General features: G+C 32.0%; 3 protein-coding genes across 4 annotated transcripts in view; 1 reads left to right on the top strand and 2 right to left on the bottom strand.

Annotated features, from left to right (window-relative positions):
- LOC125850630 (SNF1-related protein kinase regulatory subunit beta-1-like) overlaps nt 1-1,130 on the bottom strand; it is a gene marked incomplete at its 5' end in the record, with an annotated part of 25,030 nt that extends 23,900 nt beyond the window's left edge. The window contains 3 exons of the mRNA XM_049530492.1: nt 259-484; nt 650-812; nt 928-1,130. Of these exons, the coding sequence (XP_049386449.1) occupies nt 259-484; nt 650-812; nt 928-1,130 (592 nt within the window). The remainder of the gene's footprint in view (nt 1-258; nt 485-649; nt 813-927) is intronic.
- Nucleotides 1-20,350, top strand: part of LOC125850626 (receptor-like protein Cf-9) — a 61,782-nt gene extending 41,432 nt beyond the window's left edge. Inside the window, exon 3 of one of the 2 annotated variants that reach the window (XR_007444833.1) lies at nt 275-449. Coding sequence is in view for 1 of the 2 variants with exons in the window: in XM_049530488.1 (XP_049386445.1) it covers nt 20,093-20,274 (182 nt within the window). In the remaining variant the exon portion in view is untranslated. Of the gene's footprint in view, nt 1-274; nt 450-20,092 lie in introns of those variants that run through there. The other variant, XM_049530488.1, reaches the window with a different exon arrangement.
- A 454-nt stretch (nt 20,351-20,804) lies between these two features.
- On the bottom strand, nt 20,805-21,596 carry LOC125850628 (SNF1-related protein kinase regulatory subunit beta-1-like). The gene is made up of 3 exons (XM_049530490.1): nt 21,520-21,596; nt 21,291-21,453; nt 20,805-21,125 (listed from the first exon to the last, which is right to left on the bottom strand). The coding sequence occupies exons 1-3, from the start codon at nt 21,594-21,596 to the stop codon at nt 20,805-20,807; spliced, it is 561 nt and encodes a 186-aa protein (XP_049386447.1).
- Nucleotides 21,597-23,473: the final 1,877 nt, after the last annotated feature.

Genomic DNA, 23,473 nt, shown 5'->3' on the forward strand with positions numbered 1-23,473 from the left:
GAAATATTTTGTTCCACGACAGAAAATTATTTTATTCTTGTCCTCCAAAAGATGCATTGGTGGTGAATGAGATTCAAAATCTAGCTAACTATATTTTCTTTTCATTTTGCACATTAATCCTTTTGTGAAAATAAAATCACTGAAAAGAAGGTGAAGAAAGGAGAATATGCATTGCTGATAAAACTTGAAACTATTGTACAACAGAGAAGAGAGGTTAAAGGAAATCTTAAAGCAACCACTCTGATTGAGAAGCCCTACCTTTCTCTATAAAGAGGTGATTAAGTACTACGTGCTGGGGTTTTGGAGAAGAAGGTGCTTCTTCTGAGTTTTCAGAACCAAGAACAGTTAGATGAAGTTGCGGTGGAACTGCCACTGGCTCCTTTGCAAAATCCTCATCTCCCATCAAAGCTTGCGCATATCTAGGGTCAGGTGATGGTGGGGCCTCAAACTCTGCAACACTTTCGAGGTTCTCTGGAACATTGTCCTGTAGGAAGGACGCAAATTGTGTTATGAGCCAAACAAATTCTCAGGGAACAGCAGGTATATAGACTATAGAACACATGTTTATCCATTAAGGTGCTGAAGTTATCAAAGATGCCTCCGCTGTGATAATGCAACAAAATGATCAGGAGGCAGAATTCTCACTTACATTAACATCAAGAAGATTAAAGACAACGCCTGTCTCATCTGCTACACATGGAAGTTCTGGAATATATCTAACTTCTCCATCCACAATGAATTTGTAATGATATATACCCGATGGAAGGACCAAGAGAACGGTATAGTCCTTGCCTGATCTTTGGAGAATCTTTCTGCAAGCAAATATCATTAGTGGATACATTCAGAAACTCCATTAACAGGAATCATCGCAACAGCTAGTACTTGGTTGAATCTAGTTCTACTACTAAATAAGAGGCGATAGTTTACCTTGATGTCCAGTTGTCCCAAGATCCTTGGATAGCAACGTTATTACCACCATAACTCCATGTTATCAAAGTAGGTATGCCACCCTCTAGTGAATGATCAGAGGCATCCTGACATTCATTGCCCCACATTTGATTGCTAACAGGATTGCCATCCCCTCCTTGTAAAGGAACTACTGGCACCTGAAAAGGATGATAAAGAGGAGTTTAGTCTTGAAACTAGTCAGTCGTAAGTATTTTGGTCTATCAACAAGTTAACTAAAAATAAGAGGTGCTTGCTTTTGGTAATTCGCCAACCTCAGAGGGACATTATCCCCTTCTGTCCACTTAGAAAAGCCTAAATTTTGAGTGATAATGTTGATTACAAAACATGAAGAATATTCATCATATATAAGGTGGCAAAAAAATCAGCCAAAGTGAGTAAGAGTGAATTATACAGAGCAGAACCCGCATACAAAAGGAGAACTCCAACTTTCACTTGACTACAGATTGACTAAAAGGTTTCACCAGGCCTACTAGGATTACATCATAACATTGCCGCCTGATCCCGGATGCACTAGGTGTCATTAGTGCAAGACATTCTAATACAGAAACATTATAGCTTGCTCGTCTGGTATAAGTTCCTTTTTTTTATGTACCTTGCTAATATAAATTAGTTGTCTGTTTTACCCAACAAATAGACAGGCCATGAGATGCTTTCCCTTTTCCCATTTAACAGAGGGTTAGGCCAACACTCAAGCAAGTCCCCTATAATGCAAGCTTCCAACTAAACAGAAAAAAAGAGTTCATCCAGCATTTTCCTAAAGGCATTTCATATAGGAATAGCGTGAAACCTAATAGATGCAGACACATCCCCGCAAATCACAGGCATACAGACAGGCAGTATAACATGCAGAGTAATTGTATAGGGTGTGGGCGTATCCACCACCTTAGCTAACCATCATACGATTAAACCATTTAAAAGGGATTACTTCTTCCATCTTAATCTGTTTGGCACATTTTCTAAAGAACAGTCAATGTTTATTCTTTCAGGGTCGGAGTGATTGCTGATTGCTGTCTATTATATACAAGAAATAAAAAACAAAGAATTAGTAGCTATTCAATAAGGTGTTGGTTACACTTCCCACTTATTTGTCTTTCTGTGATTTAATATAATTTGATTACAAATGTAACATCCGACAATTTAAAATGAATATGAAGAAGCTTGAAATTGGAAGTAGTCATTTTTTTGGAAAAATTCAGAATCTGGAAAATTTGGCTAAGTGTGGAAATCAGTGAGTTTTTGGCCAACTTTGAGTAGTCGTAACTCCTAGATCAGGATGAGTTAGGAGTAGTTCCAGTTATGATTGTGAATGTACGAGTATACGTGTTGGAAAACTAAGCAACAAAGGCTAGAAGGATATCTGGAAGAAACTGAAAAGCTTACCTGGCTCAACTCAACTCAACCTGACTAACTTCTTTCAATATAAGACAATTTAAAACAAGTGCGATATAAAGAAAGACTATTTAAAACCTGTTATAAACTCTGTGTGTATACAAAGATACAATAAGCCTGAGATGTATGTAGAAATACAAATGAACTGATGTATATAAAAATACAATAATTGTTGTGGGAGTTTCTCTAACCGACAACCATCACATAAGAGCTATAGTGATGATACAATGATCGACCTCACGTTGCCAGAGTATCTCATACCCGGCCAAAGGTATAAGACCTGAACTGCCTAATGGATCCACTAGTCTATCTAGAAAAGGATTCATCTAAAAAGTATGATCATTTTCTACCCATGGTGGCTAACATGGTTCTATGGGGGCTGTGGGTTCTTTGAACACTCCCCCAATTCGGTGCTCGATACTACTCCCAAAAATGTACTGGCTCTTATGTTTTTAAAACATATGTCTTGTTGCTGATTTGAGATAATTACTCAAAAACTAGCCTGAAGGCTCTTTGGAAATCTCAGTTTCCAACCTTGTTTAAATGTAAAAACATTTCTTTAAAACTTCTTTGGGAATACATAGTTCCCTAATAACTTTGAGAAAAGAACTCAACTTTAAGTTCTTGACTTAACTTGAAGCTCTATACTCTTTACTCGACTTGCAACTTGAGCCTTAGAATGAAGTTAAAACGTTCAATAAAGACTCTCGAACAACTTTAAAGACTTGCTTTGACTCACTTCTTTAACTTCTAGACTTAACTCTTAATTTCACCTGACTTGGAAACTAACTCTCCTTGAATTGGAATTTGGATTCAAGGTATATGATCACACGTTTATGGATGACTCCTTGACGTTTAGAAGTACCTTGGAGTGTTGGAAACAACTAGGAAACATAGGTACAATACCTAGGAACATGCATGAGAAAGTGTGAAAAGAATGGGGGAACTTGGCGTCCTTGGCGCTCTGCAAGGCGCGGAGCGCCAGCCCTTGAAGCTCAGAGGGGGCCTGCTGGCGCTCTGCTAGGCACGCCGCCCCAAGGGCTGGACTTCAGAGTCCCCTTTGGGGCGCGATGGCAGGCGCGACGCGCCAGCCCCTTCCCCAGAAAACTCGACTTCTACCTCTTTTTCCCAACTCTAAACCACCCTAATTTCAAAGGTTCCAATCCCAAACACTAAGGATCATAAAATCCCTCAACATACAAGATATTCAACTCAAAAGCACAACCAAACTCATGTCCCAACTCAACAAGAACCTCAACAATACAATCAACAACACCAACAACTTCAACAACACAACCATTCTTTTCTTGAAAATAAAATTGTGTTTGGCATGTGGGGGAAAGAACCAAACCCACACTATGAGCTCACATACCTAGTAGGGATCACCCCCGACGATATCCACGACGATCTTTGACGGAACTTGCTTGATCTCCTCTTTCTTCTCTTCTTCTCCTCTTCTTCTCCTCTTCACTCAAGCCCTAGCTCTCACTCTCACTCTTTTAAAATGAGACAAAACTGATCTAAAATCAGTCTAACACAACAATATAACCAAAAGAATTGATTGGGGAAAAGACCAAAATGCCCTTAAAATTTCCGGACGGATTTCCCTGCCAACTGCCCAACTTTCAAAGGGCATAACTCACTCATACAAACTCGGAATTGAGTAAACTCGGTGGCGTTGGAAAGATCATTCCAAGGTCTTTCCAAACATAACTGGAACTACTCCTAAATAATCCTTAGCTAGGATTTATGACTGCTCAAAGTTTGCCAAAACTCACTGATTTTCCACACTTAACCAAATTTCCAGATTTTTAATTTTATTCCAAAAATGACTATTTCCAGTTTCAAGCTTTTTCATAGTTATTTCAACTTACCGGATGTTACAATGTGTGTGTCTATTTGTTCAACTTTATACAAGTTTAAGTTTCTATTTATGCACACCAAAAATTGGAGGGCATGAATATGAGGTGAGACCAAGTTAAAGAACACATTAATATATTATATCAATAAATGTCTAAATCAAGCATAATGATTTACTGGTTCTTGAACCAAAACACACTTTGTTTTTATCTATTTTTTTCTTTTGCAAACTTTGGAATATTTAAATAAATTGAATCAATTTGTGTGATGTAGCTTTCTTTGAAATTTCTATAGCAAGACTTGTGCATTGACTTGAGGATGACAAGCATTAATTTCCATATTTCTTTTCAGTTGCTATCAAATTTACTATAGGTCAAGGTGGAATTTTTATTTGAAAAAAAAATCTCTATTCAGGTCTGAATGATTTTTTTATATATAAAAAATTAGATTATTCTAGGTTTTTTTCCTTTTATCTTCTAAAGAAATTTCTTTAAATAGTTATTCATAAAATTAAGTAATCAAATGAGAAGGAACCAAAAAGCAATAGAACCAATCGTTGTTAAAAGTAGGCTAATTAAAGTAAAGAAAGGAGGTGACTATAAATCACGTTAATACATTTGGTACAAAATTTGATTTAACCATTCAGAAGTAATCAATTTATAATACGGAAGATGGATATAATAATGATATGTAAAACATATATGTGGATTAATAATATTTGAATCACCATTATTAATGAGTTTACAGTAAAAATTATTTCCTTTTCACTTTATTAGAAAAAAAAATCATGACTAAATTAGTACTACTGCATCCAATTTGGAGTTAGTCAAACAAATATGTGCCTATACATATATTGTTAAGTAAAATTTCTATGGCAAGACTCGACCTCGTGTAAGGACTAAATAGTTTCAAAATATGTGAATATTAATTTAAAATATAGGGAAAATGCATAAGTACCCCCCCCCCCCAGCCTATACCCGAAATCGCAGAGACACACCTAACCTTTACTAAGGTCCTATTACCCCCCCCCCTGAACTTATTTTATATGTAATATTCTACCCCTTTTTGGCCTACGTGGCACTATCTTTGTGGGCCCAGTGCATGTTGANTCTGAGATTTTGGGCATAGGCTGGGGGGGTACTTACGCGTTTTCCCTAAAATATAAGTTATTGATATCTAAAGTTTTAATTAAAATAGATCCTATTCCTAAGATTTCTCTTAGATTCTCCTAATATTGATATATTTGAAGGGAAAATTTTTTTATTGCTATAGATGGTAAATATTTTAATGATATAATATACCTAGGTGATTTTCCCATTGATACGAAGGCTACAACAGGCCTAGCTTGACTATTTCTCTTTCCTTTTTCTTTTGTAATGAAATTCGTAATTAATTTATTTCAATATGAAAATTTGAAGTGAAAGGGATTTGTGTGTTAAGTAACTTTCATTGGAGTTTTCACAACATTAATACTTTAAGGTGGAAGAAAAAAGTTATTTGGAGGCACACTGCGTCAAGAACTTGGTGTTTACACCTTTAATGCTTCTCACACGGTGAAAATATAGATTGATCAACGCCCTATTGTGGATATTTAAAATCGAATAAAAAAAAATAGGCCATGTTTCATTCTAATATCACGTCCAATAAGGTCCCTCAACAATTCAATATCTTACAATTATACCAAAACAAACACTACTTAAAAATGCTTGACTAAATCAGTTATCGATCCAATAAAGTTAATTTTTTATTTATAAATAAGTCTCCGTTTATAATAAGAAATAGATCCACATGAATAAATATCTAAATCAAGTGTAAGGATTTCCTTGTTCTTGAACTAAAAAACAGTTTTAATAATTTATTTATTTTCCTATTTTTTCTTTTGCGAGCTTTGAAATTATTCATTAAATTGAAATTAAATTGTGTGGTATAGCTTTCTTTGAAATTTCTATACCAAGACTTCTACATAGACTTGAGAATAATAACAATTAATTTCTTTATTTCTTTTTAGTTGCTATCAAATTATGGGTCAAGATGGAATTTGGAACTAATTACATTGTGGAATAAAATTATTGTTACGCTTTCTTCAGGAAAATAACAAGTTTCATAAATAGCATTCTATAATGATTATGTCGTTCACATCCTCCAACACACCTCATCTTCTCCTAGCTCAGCGGCTCCTTAGCCTCCATTAGTTTAGACTAATGCTAAAGTTTACTAATATATGTTAATCAATCAATTAGATATCAGAAGGCTATTGTTAAGAACGATTAAAATTATGTCAAGACATTTTTTACCGAAATATGATTTTACCATTCAATAATAACCCTCTCATATTCATATATAATTTATTGTAAGAAAAGACTCAAATATGCTATTGGACTTTGAGATAAAACTTATTTATGTCATCTGTTAAAAGTTTGACTCTTCTATGCCATTTTCATTTGAGAAAAAAACTCATTCATGCCATTATTTGTTAACTGAAATGTCATAGATGAGTCAAACTTTTAATGGATGACATAAATGAAACTTTATTCAAAGTTCAATGGCATATTTGATTTTTTTCTATTTTTTTTTTTATATAATGACATGACCGAATGATAATTTACCACGTGCAAAAAATAATTTTGCAAAATCGAAACTATTTTCAGTTAACAAATAATGGCATGAATGAGCTTTTAATTTTCAAACGAAAATGACATGGATGAGCCAAATTTTTAATGGATGGCATAAATGAGCCTTTTTTCAAAATTCAATTGCATATTTAAGCATTTTCCTTTATCATATAATTAACATAAGAGATAGAGTTTGGTTTCAAAGTTTACGGATTCTCAATCTGCCATCAAATCCATACGAAGCATTTGGTAGGGGTATATACGAATGATGATGAATATATATGTACTAATAATGTTTGTATTAGCTATTCTGAGATTATTTCTTATGTTGTTCTGCAGTGTTTGGTTTGATGTATTAAAAATAACACGCATTGATCATTTCTAGAAAGTATTTATTTTACAAAAATACCATCTATAAATATGGTGGAAAAAATATGGAAAGCTTTTGAGGGGCAATTGTTCCTTTAATCATGCTAATGTATGCATTAAGTAATCAGCTATTAGTACGGTTGTTATACAAGAATAATGTTCAATAGAATGTATGTATTAGTTATCGTGCATTAACCATATGTATATTATTTCTTATGCATTATTTAATTTAGTGTATTAAAAACAGCATACATTGCATAATTATTTAAAAAAAAATAATTATACAATAATGAAATAATACATGTCAATTAAAACACCTAATGAACATATTAGCCCCAGAATGAAAAATAAAAAATGCCAAAATTGATAATTATTACTACTGCAATCCACATTGAACTTGGTTAAGCTAAATATATGCCTATCTATATATAGTTGCATACCTTTATTGCATACTTAGGAAGTGTTTGAAGCTAAAAATGGGGTATGCAATTATTACATTTATAAAAACGCTTTATCTAATTAACAAATTTAATCCATTTAAACATAACCTTTCTTAAAAGAATTAGATAAAAGCGTTTTTATTATAAAAAAAAGAAGTAATTCCTAACAACTTTCTATGAAATAATTTCTAACAATTTTCTATGAAATATTTATTTTTTTCAAAGTTTGACTTTACACCTTATTTTTAGTATTTTGTATAATATAATATAATTATTACTTAGTATTTAAATAATTAGTTATTTAATGAAATTTTAATTTAGTGTGAGAGTAATATGGTAATTTAACTTTGCATATTGAAGCTTCCCACTTATAATAATATATGATATGCTATGATTAGTAGTTGCTAATTGCATCAGTTATAATGAACTACTTTCCATCGTTACTCTAGTTCTTGCTATTACTGTTATCCACACTTTCTTGTTTAATGGCTTTATTGTTACAAAAATAGTTTTGTGACTTTAGTGTTAGGAAGAGTAAGTTTAGTATAGTATTGACCTTCAGTGAGATTAACCTCGAAATATTGTGATGACGGTAAATCAGAAGGTAACAAAACATATGATTCTATTTTAAGGCCAAAACTAAAAAGATGATTCTCTACTCCTTTTTTAAACTTGTATCACATTCTTGTTTACTTGAAAAAAGATGTAGATGTGTAACACATGGATAAAGAAAAAAAAAACAAATTTGACTTGTGGAACGGGTCAATTTATCGGTTAAAATTGATAGCTTTCCTTTTTCTGAAAGTTTGGCATGAAAACAATTGATGATATTGAGTATTGGTTGTTTAATTCTTCACCTATTCTTGTTGGTTAGATATGACCACATTTGTCATTAATAGCTAGTGATGGTTTGATCATGTTACATAGGCCAATCTCCAAACTATAGATTTGAAAATATGGTTATTGAAAGTATTAAGGACAAGGTAAACCTAAAATTATCTCATTAATGGACTAGCCAACTTTTGGAATTAGACTTATTGTCTTATGCTAGCTGTACAATTAATACGTTTAGTAGTGATCATTGCTGTAATTAACCTTGAAATATTGTGATGACAGTAAATCAGAAAGTAGTGCTAACATACGATTCTATTTTAAGAAAATAAATTAAAAAGAAGATTTCTCTATTTCATTTTAAACTTGTTTTCTTTTTCAGGAATTTTATTTTCTTCTTATGATAATTTTGTTTACTTGTAGAAAAAAGGTAGATGTGTAACACATGTATAAAATATTTAATTAAAACAAGTCAAATTTGACTTCAAAATGACAACATTTTTTTGATAAAATTTGAACAAAGACAAAGTGTGAATGATAGAAATCCGTCAATTTGCAACATTTGGAGAAAACACATTTCCCTTTTGGTACCTAATGAACCAACTCCCTTTCTCCCTAATTACTTGTCCATTTTTTCTTTTATAGTTGTCCGTATTACTTGTCCATTTTGACAAATCAAGAAAGGACAAAATAATTTTCTTATTATACCCTCAATTAATTACTTTGAAAAAGATAGAATTTCTTGAAAATCTTAAATTTTTAATCCATCCACTTCATAATTAATAGGGTAAAATGGTAAACTTACAATGCCAATAATTGATTTCTTAATAGGTGTTGTTACACCCCATTTTAACCGAGTCAAAATAGTGTACAACATTTTGGAGATTTCTAAAGTTAATAACTAAGTCAAGAAGTCGCCACCTAATTATTACGGTGAATTAGGACACCTAAATTGATTAAAGTTATTTTCTAAAGTTAACTTCATTTTAAGGTCCACTAAACACGAGAATCTAGGTAAGGGTTCAACTAATCTAAAGGGAAGGGATGAGGCATCCTTTAAGATCCATTAAAAATGGTTAACCGACCGAACTTAGTTAATTAGGCTAAGTATAAAAATAGAATATTAGCATAAGAGAGTGTTTGGATAAAAATAGTTTAAAAGAAAAGGTATGAAATTTTATGTCTAAACTAGCTTACATGGACAAATTTAAGTCAAAATAAATCATTCCTTATTTTGTCAAATCCATGGAAACAAAGTTATTGCCAAGAAAACTTGAAAGTTAGAAATAAAAGCTACTAAAGTAAAATCATTTTTAACTCACAATCATAGATTTATAACTTCATTTTTAGAAAGCTTGAAACTAAAAAGCTTAAAGTATAGACTCGTCATGACCATAATAAAAATAGTAATTTCAAATTATGAAAATAACATTATTAACCCAAGGTGTTTTAAAAAATATCGTAAATGTTGACAAACTTGAGTACCTTATTATATATATTTTTTAGAAGGACATCAAATGATTAGAGTATTAAAGTGAAATCTTAAAAAGGGTATCATATTATAAATGACTAAATAGCTACTGTTATAGTTAGGAATAAAACTCTTGTGTTAATCGCAAGTCCTAATGGGTTAGCAAATAATTAAAATTTAGTTTTAAATCATACAAGCAAGCAAATGTAGATAGATAAACCATCATAATGCATCAAAGTAATGAAATATTTCGCCAACTTTCGACGACTCTTGAATGACCACAAAAGAAAATATAACGGACAACTTGCATCCTCGAAATTTCTCCCCGCTCCTCCTCTGTTCAGATTTTTAGGAGGGGGCGAGAGAAACAAATGGCAAGGAATGGAGAATAATTGCCGGTCACAGGTCTAGCGACGAAATAGAGTCTTAAGAAGGACTCGTAGAACTCGTCAACTCCGGTGTTCATGCAAACAAAGAAAACGAAAAAAGAAGTTAGAGGAGCAATCTGATTCTTGAATAGTGTCTAAAAGAGGATAATAGTCGTTCGAAAGTTCTGTTAATCGTCTCTAGGAACGTGTTACAAATTATTCCCATAAATATATCTCTAAAGATAATGCAACAGAAAGAGAAAGCGACTAGGATCATTGCTCACTGTTACTATATCAAATCATAGTTCAAGATAGTAGTTGAGCATTTGTTAATAGATACAATTTCTGTACATGCTAGCATATCTAATTCTAAACCAAAAGTAGTCAGTTTATTATTTTTAGACAAGGTATTAGTATGGGATAGATTTTAAATCTAGTAGAATATGGAGTTGTACTCCATTTTATATATTACGATTAGATTTTCAACAACCTAAAGAAAGATTATTATATCACAGTAGTACCTAAAATCTATTAGTACATTGTAATATAACTACAGATAAGAAATATCTAACTCATTATTTCCTAAACCAATCACAGATGCTTAATTAAGTATGCCAGAGGTGAGATGGATTTGATTTTACCTTGTGTGGTGCAGTGAACTAGGGGGGTTATCAGCCTCGAATCTATATTCTGGAACACTTTGGAATACCTCTGTTGTCGTCCAACAGAATCAAGGAGATATCAGAACCTCTTTTCCTAAAGTTGTAAGAAAATAGCAAGGTTGGAGGGGAAAGAGGTGGCTGGCCCAAAAAAAAAACTCCCTTTTGTAAAGGTATATGGATGTATTTATAAGTGAATACAAAGGTTATGGTGTTTGTTGGGCGGGAATCTTGAGTTTCAGATTTTTTGAACATTGGTCAAGAAACGCATTCAAACTTGAACGTTGGAAATTTGGACGAACTTGGCAGCCTTCACGTGACTTAGTCAGATCCAAACAGAAAGAGATGGAGACTGATCTAGAAAAGCTTACCCTTTGCACAAAAATGGCATTCAAAATCTGATTTCACCCAAAGAAGTTTGGAGTTTTGTCTCAAATGGTATAGGGAGGGAAAGTGAGTCTTAAGAGTTGGATAGAGATTAAAACCTAATTCATTCAGGCTGAACCTATTCTAATATTTTGTTGTGAAGAGGGCTGGCGGATTTGGGCCTTATTTGGCCATTGCTGGGCTTCGTTTTGATAGCCAAAGTATTGGCTGAATTGTTGAAATATTGTGGGCCTTTTCCGTCTGCAAACTAATTCTTTTGAGCTTCCAACTTACTAATTAGTATAAAATATATTATGTAAAGTTTTTAATAAGGACGAAACTCGAAATAAAGTAATGATAATTTACTTTAAAGAAGGCGATGATAAAGTAATAATCGTAAAGTTAATTAAAAATATATAATCTTGAAATAATGAAAATGATAATAGAAAGATGATAATCACAAAAATAGTAAAGTTTAAAGTGATATAGATAATTATGATATAATAGTAATAAAATGTAAAATTGTAGTTAATTATAAAATATTCAACTTATTAGTAATTTAGAAACTCAACGAAATAAATTAGAAGAAAGGAGGGACAAAATTAGGTGTCAACAGGTGTGTCAATTCAAAAGTGAACAAGTAATTAGGGACAGAGGAAGTAGCTTTCATTGGAAATATCCACTTAAAACTACAGCACATTTACATTCATACTTTCCTTTTTAATTAGTTCTTTTGAAAAGGTATGTCTTTGTTCATTTTTGGCAACTCTTTAATTTCAACTTTATAATTTATATGTTTAAGATTATAAGATTAAATGACATTTTGATGTACATTCTACGTATCTTTATTTAATACCACAAGATTCAAAAAATAATTCTTTTAATTTCTTAAACTACATGTCAAGTCAAACCTAGATAAACAAATTAAAACTGAGTGAGTAATTCATTATCCTTCTTCACTTTATTTCACAACTTTAGAGTTGTGAAATGAGAACCAAAAAAAACATATCTGCATCATAGACAACAAAACTATTTGGTTAAATCCTTGTCTGAATTAAATTACTCCATACTTGTACCGGGCCGATCCAATAAGATTGGAGGTCTAAAGCGAAATTTAAGAGAAGGGTCCTAATATATATTTTTTTTCATCATATATGCTTTTATATAAAATTTATTTTTCTAACTTTTTTAGATGTCAGTCATTAATTACTGTTTTAATAATTCATTTTCAATTGATAGTACACCTAATCCATTCAATCTCTCTTGAGACACTGTTGATCTTAAATAAGATTTTATAATTTTAGTTTCGAAAAACTTATTTCGGTCGAGGCAACAGTTATAGGAATTGTTAACATTTTTATATAAGCAATTTGTGTATTTGGAAAAGAATAGAGTCTTTTTATTTGATTGAGTATTTTTTGTAGACCATTATCTTCTACTTGTATTATTTCTCTTAACACTTTTAATTCAAAAAATAAATCTAAATCATCAATATCAGAATAACTATTATGTGTTAACAAAAGTTCAAGGTTAAGACAATGTTTTTAAAAAAAATTCTCATCATACAATGAATCTCAATATTTTACCGTTGCATAAGATATCAAAAATATTTTCATATGCTTCAATTGGTTCAAATCTATTCTGAAGTGAAAAATAGTTTGATATATATATATAAGTGGGAACAAAAAAAGTTGAAAGTTGAAATATCAAAATACCCTTATAAAGTTGAGTTACTACAATAATACCATTAATCATATATCATCCTAGTATATTCGAAAGTTTAAATACCAAAATACCCATATAAAGTTGAGTTAGTACAATAATACCATTAATCATATATCATCCTAATATATATATATATATATATATATGGACAAATTACAGAAATACACACATTTTGTTTCACTTATTTCCATTATCCCCTATTACTTTTAAAAATCTCCAAAATCTCTTATTTCTTTAATGTATCCGAGCTGCATATTAATATATCCAAACCAGTATTTAATGTATCCGAGCTACATATTATGTATCTGAGGTAGATTTTAATGTATCTGAGCTACATATTAATGTATCTGAGCCAGTATTTAATATATCCGAGCTAGTTTTTAATATATTCGAGCTACATATTAATGTATCTGAGACAGTATTTAATGTATCCGAGCTTCAATTATTGTATCCAATTTTTTTAATTTTTAAGGGATTAATGTAATTAAAAATTTATTAGGGATAGATTGTAATTTCATATTAAAACTATGAGATTTATGTAATTTTCCATATATATATATATATTATTATTATTATTATTATTATTATTATTGATATTTAATAAAATTGTTATAAAATATTTAATTAATAAAATACTAAAGTTTACTAATATATGTTAATCAAGCAATTAGATATCAGAAGGCTATTGTTAAGAACGATTAAAATTATGTCGAGACATTTTTTACTGGAATATGATTTTACCATTCAAATAATAACCCTCTCATATTCATAAATAATTTATTGTAAGGAAAAGACTCAAATATGCAATGGGACTTTGAGATAAAGCTCATTTATGTCATCTGTTAAAAGTTCGACTTATCTATGCCATTTTCATTTGAGAAAAATATTCATTCATGCCATTATTTTTGTTAACTGAAATGGCATAGATGAGTCAAACTTTTAATGGATGACATAAATGAAGCTTTATTCAAAGTTCAATGGCATAGTTGAGCTTTTTCCCTTTAATTTTTTTTTAATTAATGACATGACCGAATGATAATTTACCAAGTGGAAAAAATGATTTGCTAAACCGTAACTATTTTCAGTTAACAAATAATGGCATGAATGAGCCTTTAATTTTCAAACGAAAATGGCATGGATGGGCTAATTTTTTTAACGAATGACATAAATGAGCCCTTTTTCAAGTTCGATGACTTATTTAAGCATTTTTCCTTAATATATAATTAACATAAGAGACAGAGTTAGGTTTTAAAGTTAATGGATTCTGAATCTGCCATCAAATCCATAGGAAGCATTTGGTAGGGATATATAAGAAAGATGATGAATATATAATGTACTAATAAAGTTTGTATTAGCTATTCTGAGATTATTTATTTTGAGGGGCAGTTGTTCCTTTAATCATGCTAATGCATGCATTAAGTAATCATCTATTAGTACGGTTGGTATACAAGAATAATGTTCAATAGAGTGTATTAGTAATGCCTATATTAGTTATTGTGCATTAACCATACATATATTATTTCTTATGCATTATTTAATTTAGTGTATTAAAAACAACACACATTGCATAATTTTTTTTTAAAAAAAATTATACAACAATGAAATAATACATGTCAATTAAAATACCTAATGAACTTATGATATATTAGCCCCAAAATGAAAAATAAAAATGCCAAAATCGATAATTATTACTATTGCAATCCAACTTGGACTTAGTTAAACAAATATGTGCCTATATCATCATATCATATCATATTATATTATAAGTGGGAAGCCTCAATGTCAAAAGTTGAATTACAAAAATGTCCTTATAATATCATAATATTTATGGACAAAAATGTAAATATACATTAAATATTAATAAAAGGCATAATACATAAATTGGACCCTAAACTTGGCTTCAAATTTTAGGTATGACCTCTAACTTTCATAGTGCACAAGTAGGCACTTTAACTATCCAATTCTTAAACAAAAAAACACGCGAATCCAACAGCCAAATTGTGTGATATACAAACGCTCCTACGTGGCTTATTGAGCCACTCAGTGGCTGCCACGTAATTAAAAAATTACACGTATTTTATAATTAAAAAAAAGAAAAAATTAAAATACAAAAGGGTAGGGTCGTATTTTCTTTTTCCAATTTGCTCGATTTTCACTCAACATCAGTGGAACCCTAGCCCTAATTTCTTTGCAAACCAAAGTAAAATTGTGAAGATTTGTGGTCAAAGTTCTTATCTTTTGGATGTTTATGTGTTGTTCTTCCTCAATTTAGTCTGGTTATGTTAATTTTTGCTTTTTGAAAGTTTATTTTTGGTAGAGGTTGTCACCATGAATGTAAATTCACTTTTTTTTATACCTGAATTATTTGCAGACCAAGAAATCTTCATTATAGCTCTTTTTACACAATGACAAAAAAAATTAGAAGCCATTACATAAAAAACGACCAGAAATTGTGCACAAAAAGAGAAAAAAAGCTTGAGTACTAGAATTACGAAGAAGAAGAAGAAGAAAAATGGGATTTTGATTTGAAAAAAATAAAGATATATTTAAAAGGGATTCATTAAGGGTAAAATTGTCATTTCCGCTTTTTTTTTTTTTACTGTTGTGTGCCTCGAAAAATACCCCTGACGCGCCTGAATTGCATCTCAATCACGCGTTATGCCAGGTTGGATTCGCGTGTTTTTTTTTTAAAGAATTGGATAGTTGAAGTGCCTACTTGTGCACTTTGAAAATTAGAGGTCATACTTAAAATTCGAAGCCAAGTTTAGGGTCCAATTTATGTATTATGCCTTAATAAAAACTATTGTATTTTCTATTAAACACTATTATATTACATATTTATGAACAAAAATATAAATACACATTAATTATAATAAATATCCTAATATATTTTTAATAATAATATTAATATTCTAAAATGGAGAACTCACAATCTATGACATGAATTAATATAGATACAATGAATATTTGTACAATTGGATGATATCCTATTAAATGACAAAAGGAAATCAAAAGGTTTGGCAACAGTTAAAATGACCCTCAAGTGTACCTTAGTTACTCCTACCGTGCAAAGTTATAAAAAAATTTCAGATGAATTATATTCATAAAATTATATTAAATGCTAAGTTATTGCTTCAATAAATACTTACTATGGAAGTTTGCAATCGTTTAAACTTTTGATTTTCTTCTGTTATAATTGGGAAAATGCACAAGTACCCCCCCAGCCTATGCCCGAAATCCCACAGACACACCTAACCTTTACTAAGGTCCTATTACCCCCTCGAACTTATTTTTTAATTAATTTTCTACCCCTTTTGGTCCTACGTGGCACTATTCTTGTGGGCCCAGCACGTGTTGACAAATTTTTCAAAATAGTGCCACGTAGGACCAAAAGGGGTAGAAAATTAATTAAAAAATAAGTTTGGGGGGGTAATAGGACCTTAGTAAAGGTTAGGTGTGTCTGTGGGATTTCGGGCATAGGCTGGGGGGGTACTTATGCATTTTCCCGTTATAATTAGCACAAACTGATGATGAAATTACATACTTGGTAAATTAATTTATATATATTCTTCGAGTAAAAGCAAATATTCATTTGAATAACTTTTGTTTACATAAGAAAATATAACAAAATTCATTAGCCCCTCAAATTCAATGAATCCAAATACTATATATGCTTTCTGAAAATGCTTATTGCCACAATTTTATTTATCTCTTTCACCTTCTCCTTCACTACATGTTTAGAGGAACAAAAACGTTTGGTGAGGGTGAGGACGACATTGTGTAACAACAATTAATTATGGTCAGTCACATGTGTATAAGTTCTCTAAATTATTTTACTCATTAAATTTTTTTTCTTTCATCTTCCAATGAGTCTTTTTACATTCTTCATTTATATTAATATTAAATTTCTTAATTTTTACTGGTTGTACATAGGTGTAGTTTTATCTTCTCCATGATATTTATTATGGTCAATCTGTTCATATTCTTTAAAATACTCTTCATAAGGTGTGTTTGTCCCATTATTCCATTTGCCTTCTTTCGGTTAGATTTCTCCTCCAAGAAGAGTCTACTTCAGGTAAATCTATTCCAATTGATTTAGCTACAAATATTTACCACTTTTTGTGTTATTGCTAAACTAGCAACATATTCACTTCTTTTAGTATAATATGTATTTCTGAAAAGCTTATGTTGTAATAAAACTCAAATTCAGATAGAAGTAATTGATCCGTGAAATCCTTTGCATATTTGAACTTTCAAGTGTGGACATGGACTATGTTTGGAGCACATAGGTTCACATTTGACTGTGTGTGTTTGTGTAGTTTAAAATTGTATGGAATACACGTGCAAAGCATGTGTCCAAGGACTAGTATATAAATAGTTGCATACTTTTATTGCATACTTAGGTAGTGTTTGAAGCTAAAAATGGGGTATGCAGTTATGCTTTTAATTGTGTTTCTCTGTCATGAAGTTTCTTCAATATCCATTTTACCTCACAAACATCAAACCATTTCACTTCTAAAATTCAAGCAGTCCTTTACTATACATCCCTCAGCAGTCACTTATTATTGTCCGAAGTCTTATCCAAAAACGAGTTCATGGAACACAAGTAGAGATTGCTGCTCATGGGATGGAGCCGTATGTGATGACATCACTGGACATGTCATTGAACTTGACCTCAGTTGCAGTAATCTCACTGGAACCATCGATTCCAATAGCAGCCTATTCCAACTCTCGCATCTCCAAAGGCTTGATCTTTCTTTCAATAACTTCTCCAATTCTCATATCTCCCCTGAATTCAGCAAGTTTTCGAGCTTGATGCATCTTGATCTTTCCGACTCTAATTTCTCAGGTCAAATTCCTTCTGAAATCTCTCATCTTTCCAAGTTACACTCTCTTCTAATCTCCACAATTTATGACAGTAAGAAGCTAAGACTCACAACCCATGATTTTAAATCGCTTCTTCAGAACTTGACCCAATTAAGAGAGCTTGATCTTAGTGGCATAAACATCTCTTCCACCATTCCTCTAAATTTTTCTTCTCATTTAACAACTCTGATCCTGTCAGAAACACGATTGTATGGGATAATACCTGAGAGTATATTTCACCTGCCCAACCTGAAAACACTTGACTTATCTGTCAATTATGAGCTAAGTGGTTATTTTCCAAAGACCAAATGGAACAGCAGTGCATCTCTCGTATGGTTAGGTCTCAGTGGCGTGAATTTTTCTGATAATTTGCCTGAGTCTCTTGGCTATCATCTAACTTCGGTGCGTTATTTGTTTCTTCAAAGTTGCAACCTTAGAGGGCCTATTCCTGAATCTCTTTCAAATCTCACCCGCATTGAGTATTTGGTCCTTTACAATAACTCCCTGAATGGAACAATACCACCAGGGATGTTATCCCTACCATCACTAAAGGGAATAGGCTTGAGTTTTAATCACTTATCTGGTCCGCTTGAAGATTTCAAGTCCAATTCACTAATCTGGATAAGTTTAGAGGGCAATCAGCTGCAGGGTCATCTTCCCCACTCAATTCAAAACCTTGTGAACCTAATAAGCCTTATCCTTTCTTTCAATAATTTTAGTGGTCGTGTGGATGTCAACCTCTTTTCAAACCTTAAACAGCTTTCGTATCTTAGTCTTTCATATAATAATATCAATGACAACAACGTTACTTTGCCCGAATCTCTTATTGAGTTAGAATTGGCCGCATTTGAAGTGAAAGAGTTGGAGTTTCTAAGATCCGCAAAGCAGCTTCGGCAGTTGGATCTTTCAAATAATAAGATTCAAGGAAGAATTCCTGATTGGGCATGGTCTAACTGGATCTTTTCATTGCAACATCTTAATATATCCCACAATATGCTGACGAGTGTGGAATCAATTCCTCTTCAGTTTGCAGATATTATTGATTTGCGGTCCAATTTGCTTCAAGGTTCACTACCCATTCCATCAAATTCCACAACACTCTTCTTCATATCCCATAATAAGCTCACTGGAGAAATTCCGTCATCTATTTGTAACTTGACATCACTGGTAATGCTTGATTTGGCGACAAATAATTTGCGTGGAGAAATTCCGCAATGTTTGGGTAATATCACTGCCCTCGAGGTTTTGGATATGCGCCACAACAATCTTTCTGGGAATATTCCAACAACTTTCAACAATGGAAGTTCACTGAGCAGCCTCAACTTGCATGGCAATAAACTAGAGGGGAAAATCCCACAATCCCTGACCAATTGCAAACAACTCGAAGTTCTTGATTTAGGAAACAATCACCTCAACGACACATTCCCTGTGTGGTTGGGGACTCTGCCAAAGCTGAAAGTTCTAAGCTTGCGATTCAACAAATTGCATGGTCCCATCAGAACATCAAGGATTGAGAACATGTTTCCAGAGCTTCGAATCATAGATCTCTCCTCCAATGCCTTCACAAAACACTTACCATCGAGTCTGTTTCAACATTTGAAAGCCATGAGGACAATTGATCTATCAATGGAAGCATCAAGATATGGTGGAGATCGATATTACCAAGACTCGATAGCTGTCGTATCCAAGGGATATGAGCGTGAAATTGTGAGAATCTTGTTTTTGTACACCACTATCGATCTTTCAAACAACAAATTTGAAGGACTTATTCCAAGTATTATGGGAGATCTCATTGCACTCCGTGTGCTGAATATATCTCATAATGGATTGGAAGGTCATATACCGTCATCACTTGGAAGTTTATCTTTGGTTGAATCATTGGACCTATCAAGTAACCATCTTGTAGGGAAGATACCAGCACAATTTGCTTCTCTTACATCTCTTGAAGTCTTAAATCTTTCCTACAATCATCTCGAAGGGTGCATTCCTCAAGGAAATCAATTTCAGACCTTTGAGAGCAATTCATATGAAGGAAATGATGGATTACGTGGATTTCCTGTTACAAAAAGTTGTGGAGGTGATCCTGAATCAGGGACAACTTATGTCGTATCTGGACAGCTAGACGGTGAAGAAAGCAATTCTGAATTTCTGAGTGATTTTCGGAAAGCTGCTCTTATGGGCTATGGAAGTGGACTATGTATTGGAATATCCATAGTATATTTCATGATGTCAACTGGAAAACCGATATGGTTTGCAAGAATCATTGTAAAGCTGGAGCACAAAATAATGATGAGAAGGAGAAAGAAGCAGCGAAGGCAAACGAATTGCAGAAGAAGAAATAATCACTAATTATATTACTGTTATTTCTTTAAGGAAAAGATGTAATTAGTTGTAGACGTACTATCGTTAAATCCCGTTTGCTTAAAGTGTGTAGCATTATTTGACCATGAAAATTGAGGGTGAGAAAATCTTTAATGATAAGTTATATGCAATATAAAATCTTATGAACCATCCACAATTAGTTCATTAAAATTCCAAAATAATAAACCACAAAAAACAATAATCTATTCGAGGAAGAGATGAGAAATATTTTGTTCCACGACAGAAAATTATTTTATTCTTGTCCTCCAAAAGATGCATTGGTGGTGAATGAGATTCAAAATCTAGCTAACTATATTTTCTTTTCATTTTGCACATTAATCCTTTTGTGAACATAAAATCACTGAAAAGAAGGTGAAGAAACGGAATATGCATAGCTGATAAAACTTGAAACTATTGTACAACAGGGAAGAGAGGTTAAAGCAAGTTTGAACAGTGGAAATCTTAAAGCAACCACTCTGAGAAAGTTCTGGAAAGATTTGATTGTGAACACGCGGTTGTCACCTCTTCAGTGGCTTGTAGAGGACAACGGTGACATATTTGGACTGGAATCTATGCGTTAAACCAAGAGCAACAACGGATTGAGAAGCCCATCCTTTCTCTATAAAGAGGTGATTAAGTACTACGTGCTGGGGTTTTGGAGAAGAAGGTGCTTCTTCTGAGTTTTCAGAACCAAGAACAGTTAGATGAAGTTGGGGTGGAACTGCCACTGGCTCCTTTGCAAAATCCTCATCTCCCAGCAAAGCTTGTGCATAGCTAGAGTCAGGTGATGGCGGGGCCTCAAACTCTGCAACACTTTCGAGGTTCTCTGGAACATTGTCCTGCAGGAAGGACGCGAATTGTGTTATGAGCCAAACGAATTCTCAGGGAACAGCAGGTATATAGACTATAAAACACATGTTTATCCATTAATGTGCTGAAGTTATCAAAGATGCCTCTGCTGTGATAATGTAACAAAATGATCAGGAGACAGAATTCTCACTTGCATTAACATCAAGAAGATTAAAGACGACGCCTGTCTCATCTGCTACACGTGGAAGTTCTGGAATATATCTAACTTCTCCATCCACAATGAATTTGTAATGATATATACCCGATGGAAGGACCAAGAGAACGGTATAGTCCTTGCCTGATCTTTGGAGAATTTTCCTGCAAGCAAATATCCAGTACTTGATTGAATTTAGTTCAACTCCTGAATAAGAGGCCAGAGTTTACCTTGATGTCCAGTTGTCCCAAGATCCTTGGATAGCAACGTTATTACCACCATAACTCCATGTTATCAAAGTAGGCATCCTCACATTTGATTGCTAACAGGATTGCCATCCCTTCCTTGTAAAGGAACTACTGGCACCTGAAAAGGATTATAAGTGCTTGCTTTTGGTAATGTTTTATGAATTTTTTTCTTACAATTTTGTATAACTTGAATATTGAAGTAATAGTTCATGACTAATGAGTAAAAATGTCCAACTTATAATGGACATTTTGGTAATTCATTTTTTTAACTTAAAAGGCTTTCACATTCAAAATAATAATATAATATATGAAAAATGAAAATTTAGAAATTAATATAACATAAAAATAATAATTATGTTTTGGAGACTTGAGTACAATGAATTATGAAGTATAATATTATATTTTTATCCCAAAGATAATATTTATTATTGAAAATGGTATTCATTAGTAAGTATATTTCGAGATTTTGAAATGTTAAAAACAATTGATGAGAAAAATAGACTTTTGTAATGTACAAATAATTGATAAATAAAAATTGAGAAAAATAAAAAGCAAACAGGAAAAAATTAGTTTGATAGTCCATAAGAAGTGCTAAAATATTCAATAGAACAATTACCTACGATGTGAACCGAAAAGAAAGAAATTATATCTTTTCACTGATTCAACCGTATAAAATCTGCATAAAGCAAAAAATATATAATTAATTGGTGTTGGAAAGTTAAGTTGGTATTCTATTATCCCAAAAACCTTGTATAAACCAACAATATATAATCACACGATATTCATGAAGAACACAAAAAATAGAAAGAGAAAATTGATCAATCCATGTTTAGAAAGATATAACGAACTTTATGATATTTGCCATTTTAGAGCTTACCTTCCCTAAATTAAAATTTTGTTTTCATGTTGCCCAGAAGATTAAGCTGATATCTTTCTTCAGCATAGTCTCATAATTGATTTTGTTGATAAAATATGAATGATTGTTGCCCTTCAAAAAAAAATAAAAAAAATACACGTGATAAGAAAAAAAAATCTTTCATTCTAAAAAAATAAGAAAATACAAGAGTTGAATGTGGAAGATAAAGAAATCTCTCAATTCTGAAAAAACTTATGGGGGTTATCTCTTAGGAGGAAATAGTTATATGTCAATGTGATCATTGAATTGCCAGAAAAGAAACGGTTGTTTATTAAATAAAAGTAATGACTTTTGGTTTTTCTTGTCTCCTCTTTTTTTTTTGTAAAAATAAATTCAAATAAAGAGATTCTTTTAGGAAAGGGCAAAATGGTAATCCAATTTTGAAGTTAAAAGCTTCCACTTATAATAATATATACTAGTCTCTGGGCACGTGCGTTGCACGTGTATCTCGAATGAAAATCAATAAAAAATAAATTAAAAAGTATATAATAAACTATTAGGAGGACAAGATGTTTTTTACAAGGGTTCTCTTGATATTTTTGATCTATTGCACAATAGATAAGTCTCAAAAGCTTACCCATCTATAAGCAATTAAATGTACTTTTGTATATTTTATCATTTTAATAAATCGGCCCTCCTGGGTCTGTAAATTTTTTTTTTTTTAAAAAAGAGAGTTGATCATCATTCAGCATCAAACCATGTGTACAAAACTCATTTTTTTATGTGTGATTATACCTTTCAAGCTATTTATTGTACGTATTAAAAAAAATTAGAACATTATCATTCAAATGAAGTTAGCAAGTCAAACGGAAAAATCTAAACTAAGATTGTACCTGAAATTAGAAGACACTTCTGTACCTGCTTAACAACGGAAGCTTATGCTGAATGACTAATATTGAGTATGTTTACATAGTGTAGTCTTGAAGATTTGATGGTAAAAACTCTTTGATATTCCTCAATTACTTAACTTGATTCTTTTCAACTTCTCATAATTAGCAAAAATACGTTTCAACTTCTATA

The sequence above is a fragment of the Solanum stenotomum genome, unplaced genomic scaffold (assembly GCF_019186545.1).
Source record: "Solanum stenotomum isolate F172 unplaced genomic scaffold, ASM1918654v1 scaffold18271, whole genome shotgun sequence".
NCBI lineage: Eukaryota > Viridiplantae > Streptophyta > Magnoliopsida > Solanales > Solanaceae > Solanum > Solanum stenotomum.

Excerpts from the sequence above, each read along its gene's own strand:
- LOC125850628 (XM_049530490.1), bottom strand. The coding sequence starts at position 21,596 with ATGCCTACTTTGATAACATGGAGTTATGGTGGTAATAACGTTGCTATC. Across the intron at positions 21,454-21,519 it reads TGGGACAACTGGACATCAAG|GAAAATTCTCCAAAGATCAG; the intron begins GTAAACTCTGGC and ends ATTTGCTTGCAG. Across the intron at positions 21,126-21,290 it reads TTAATCTTCTTGATGTTAAT|GACAATGTTCCAGAGAACCT; the intron begins GCAAGTGAGAAT and ends TCCTTCCTGCAG.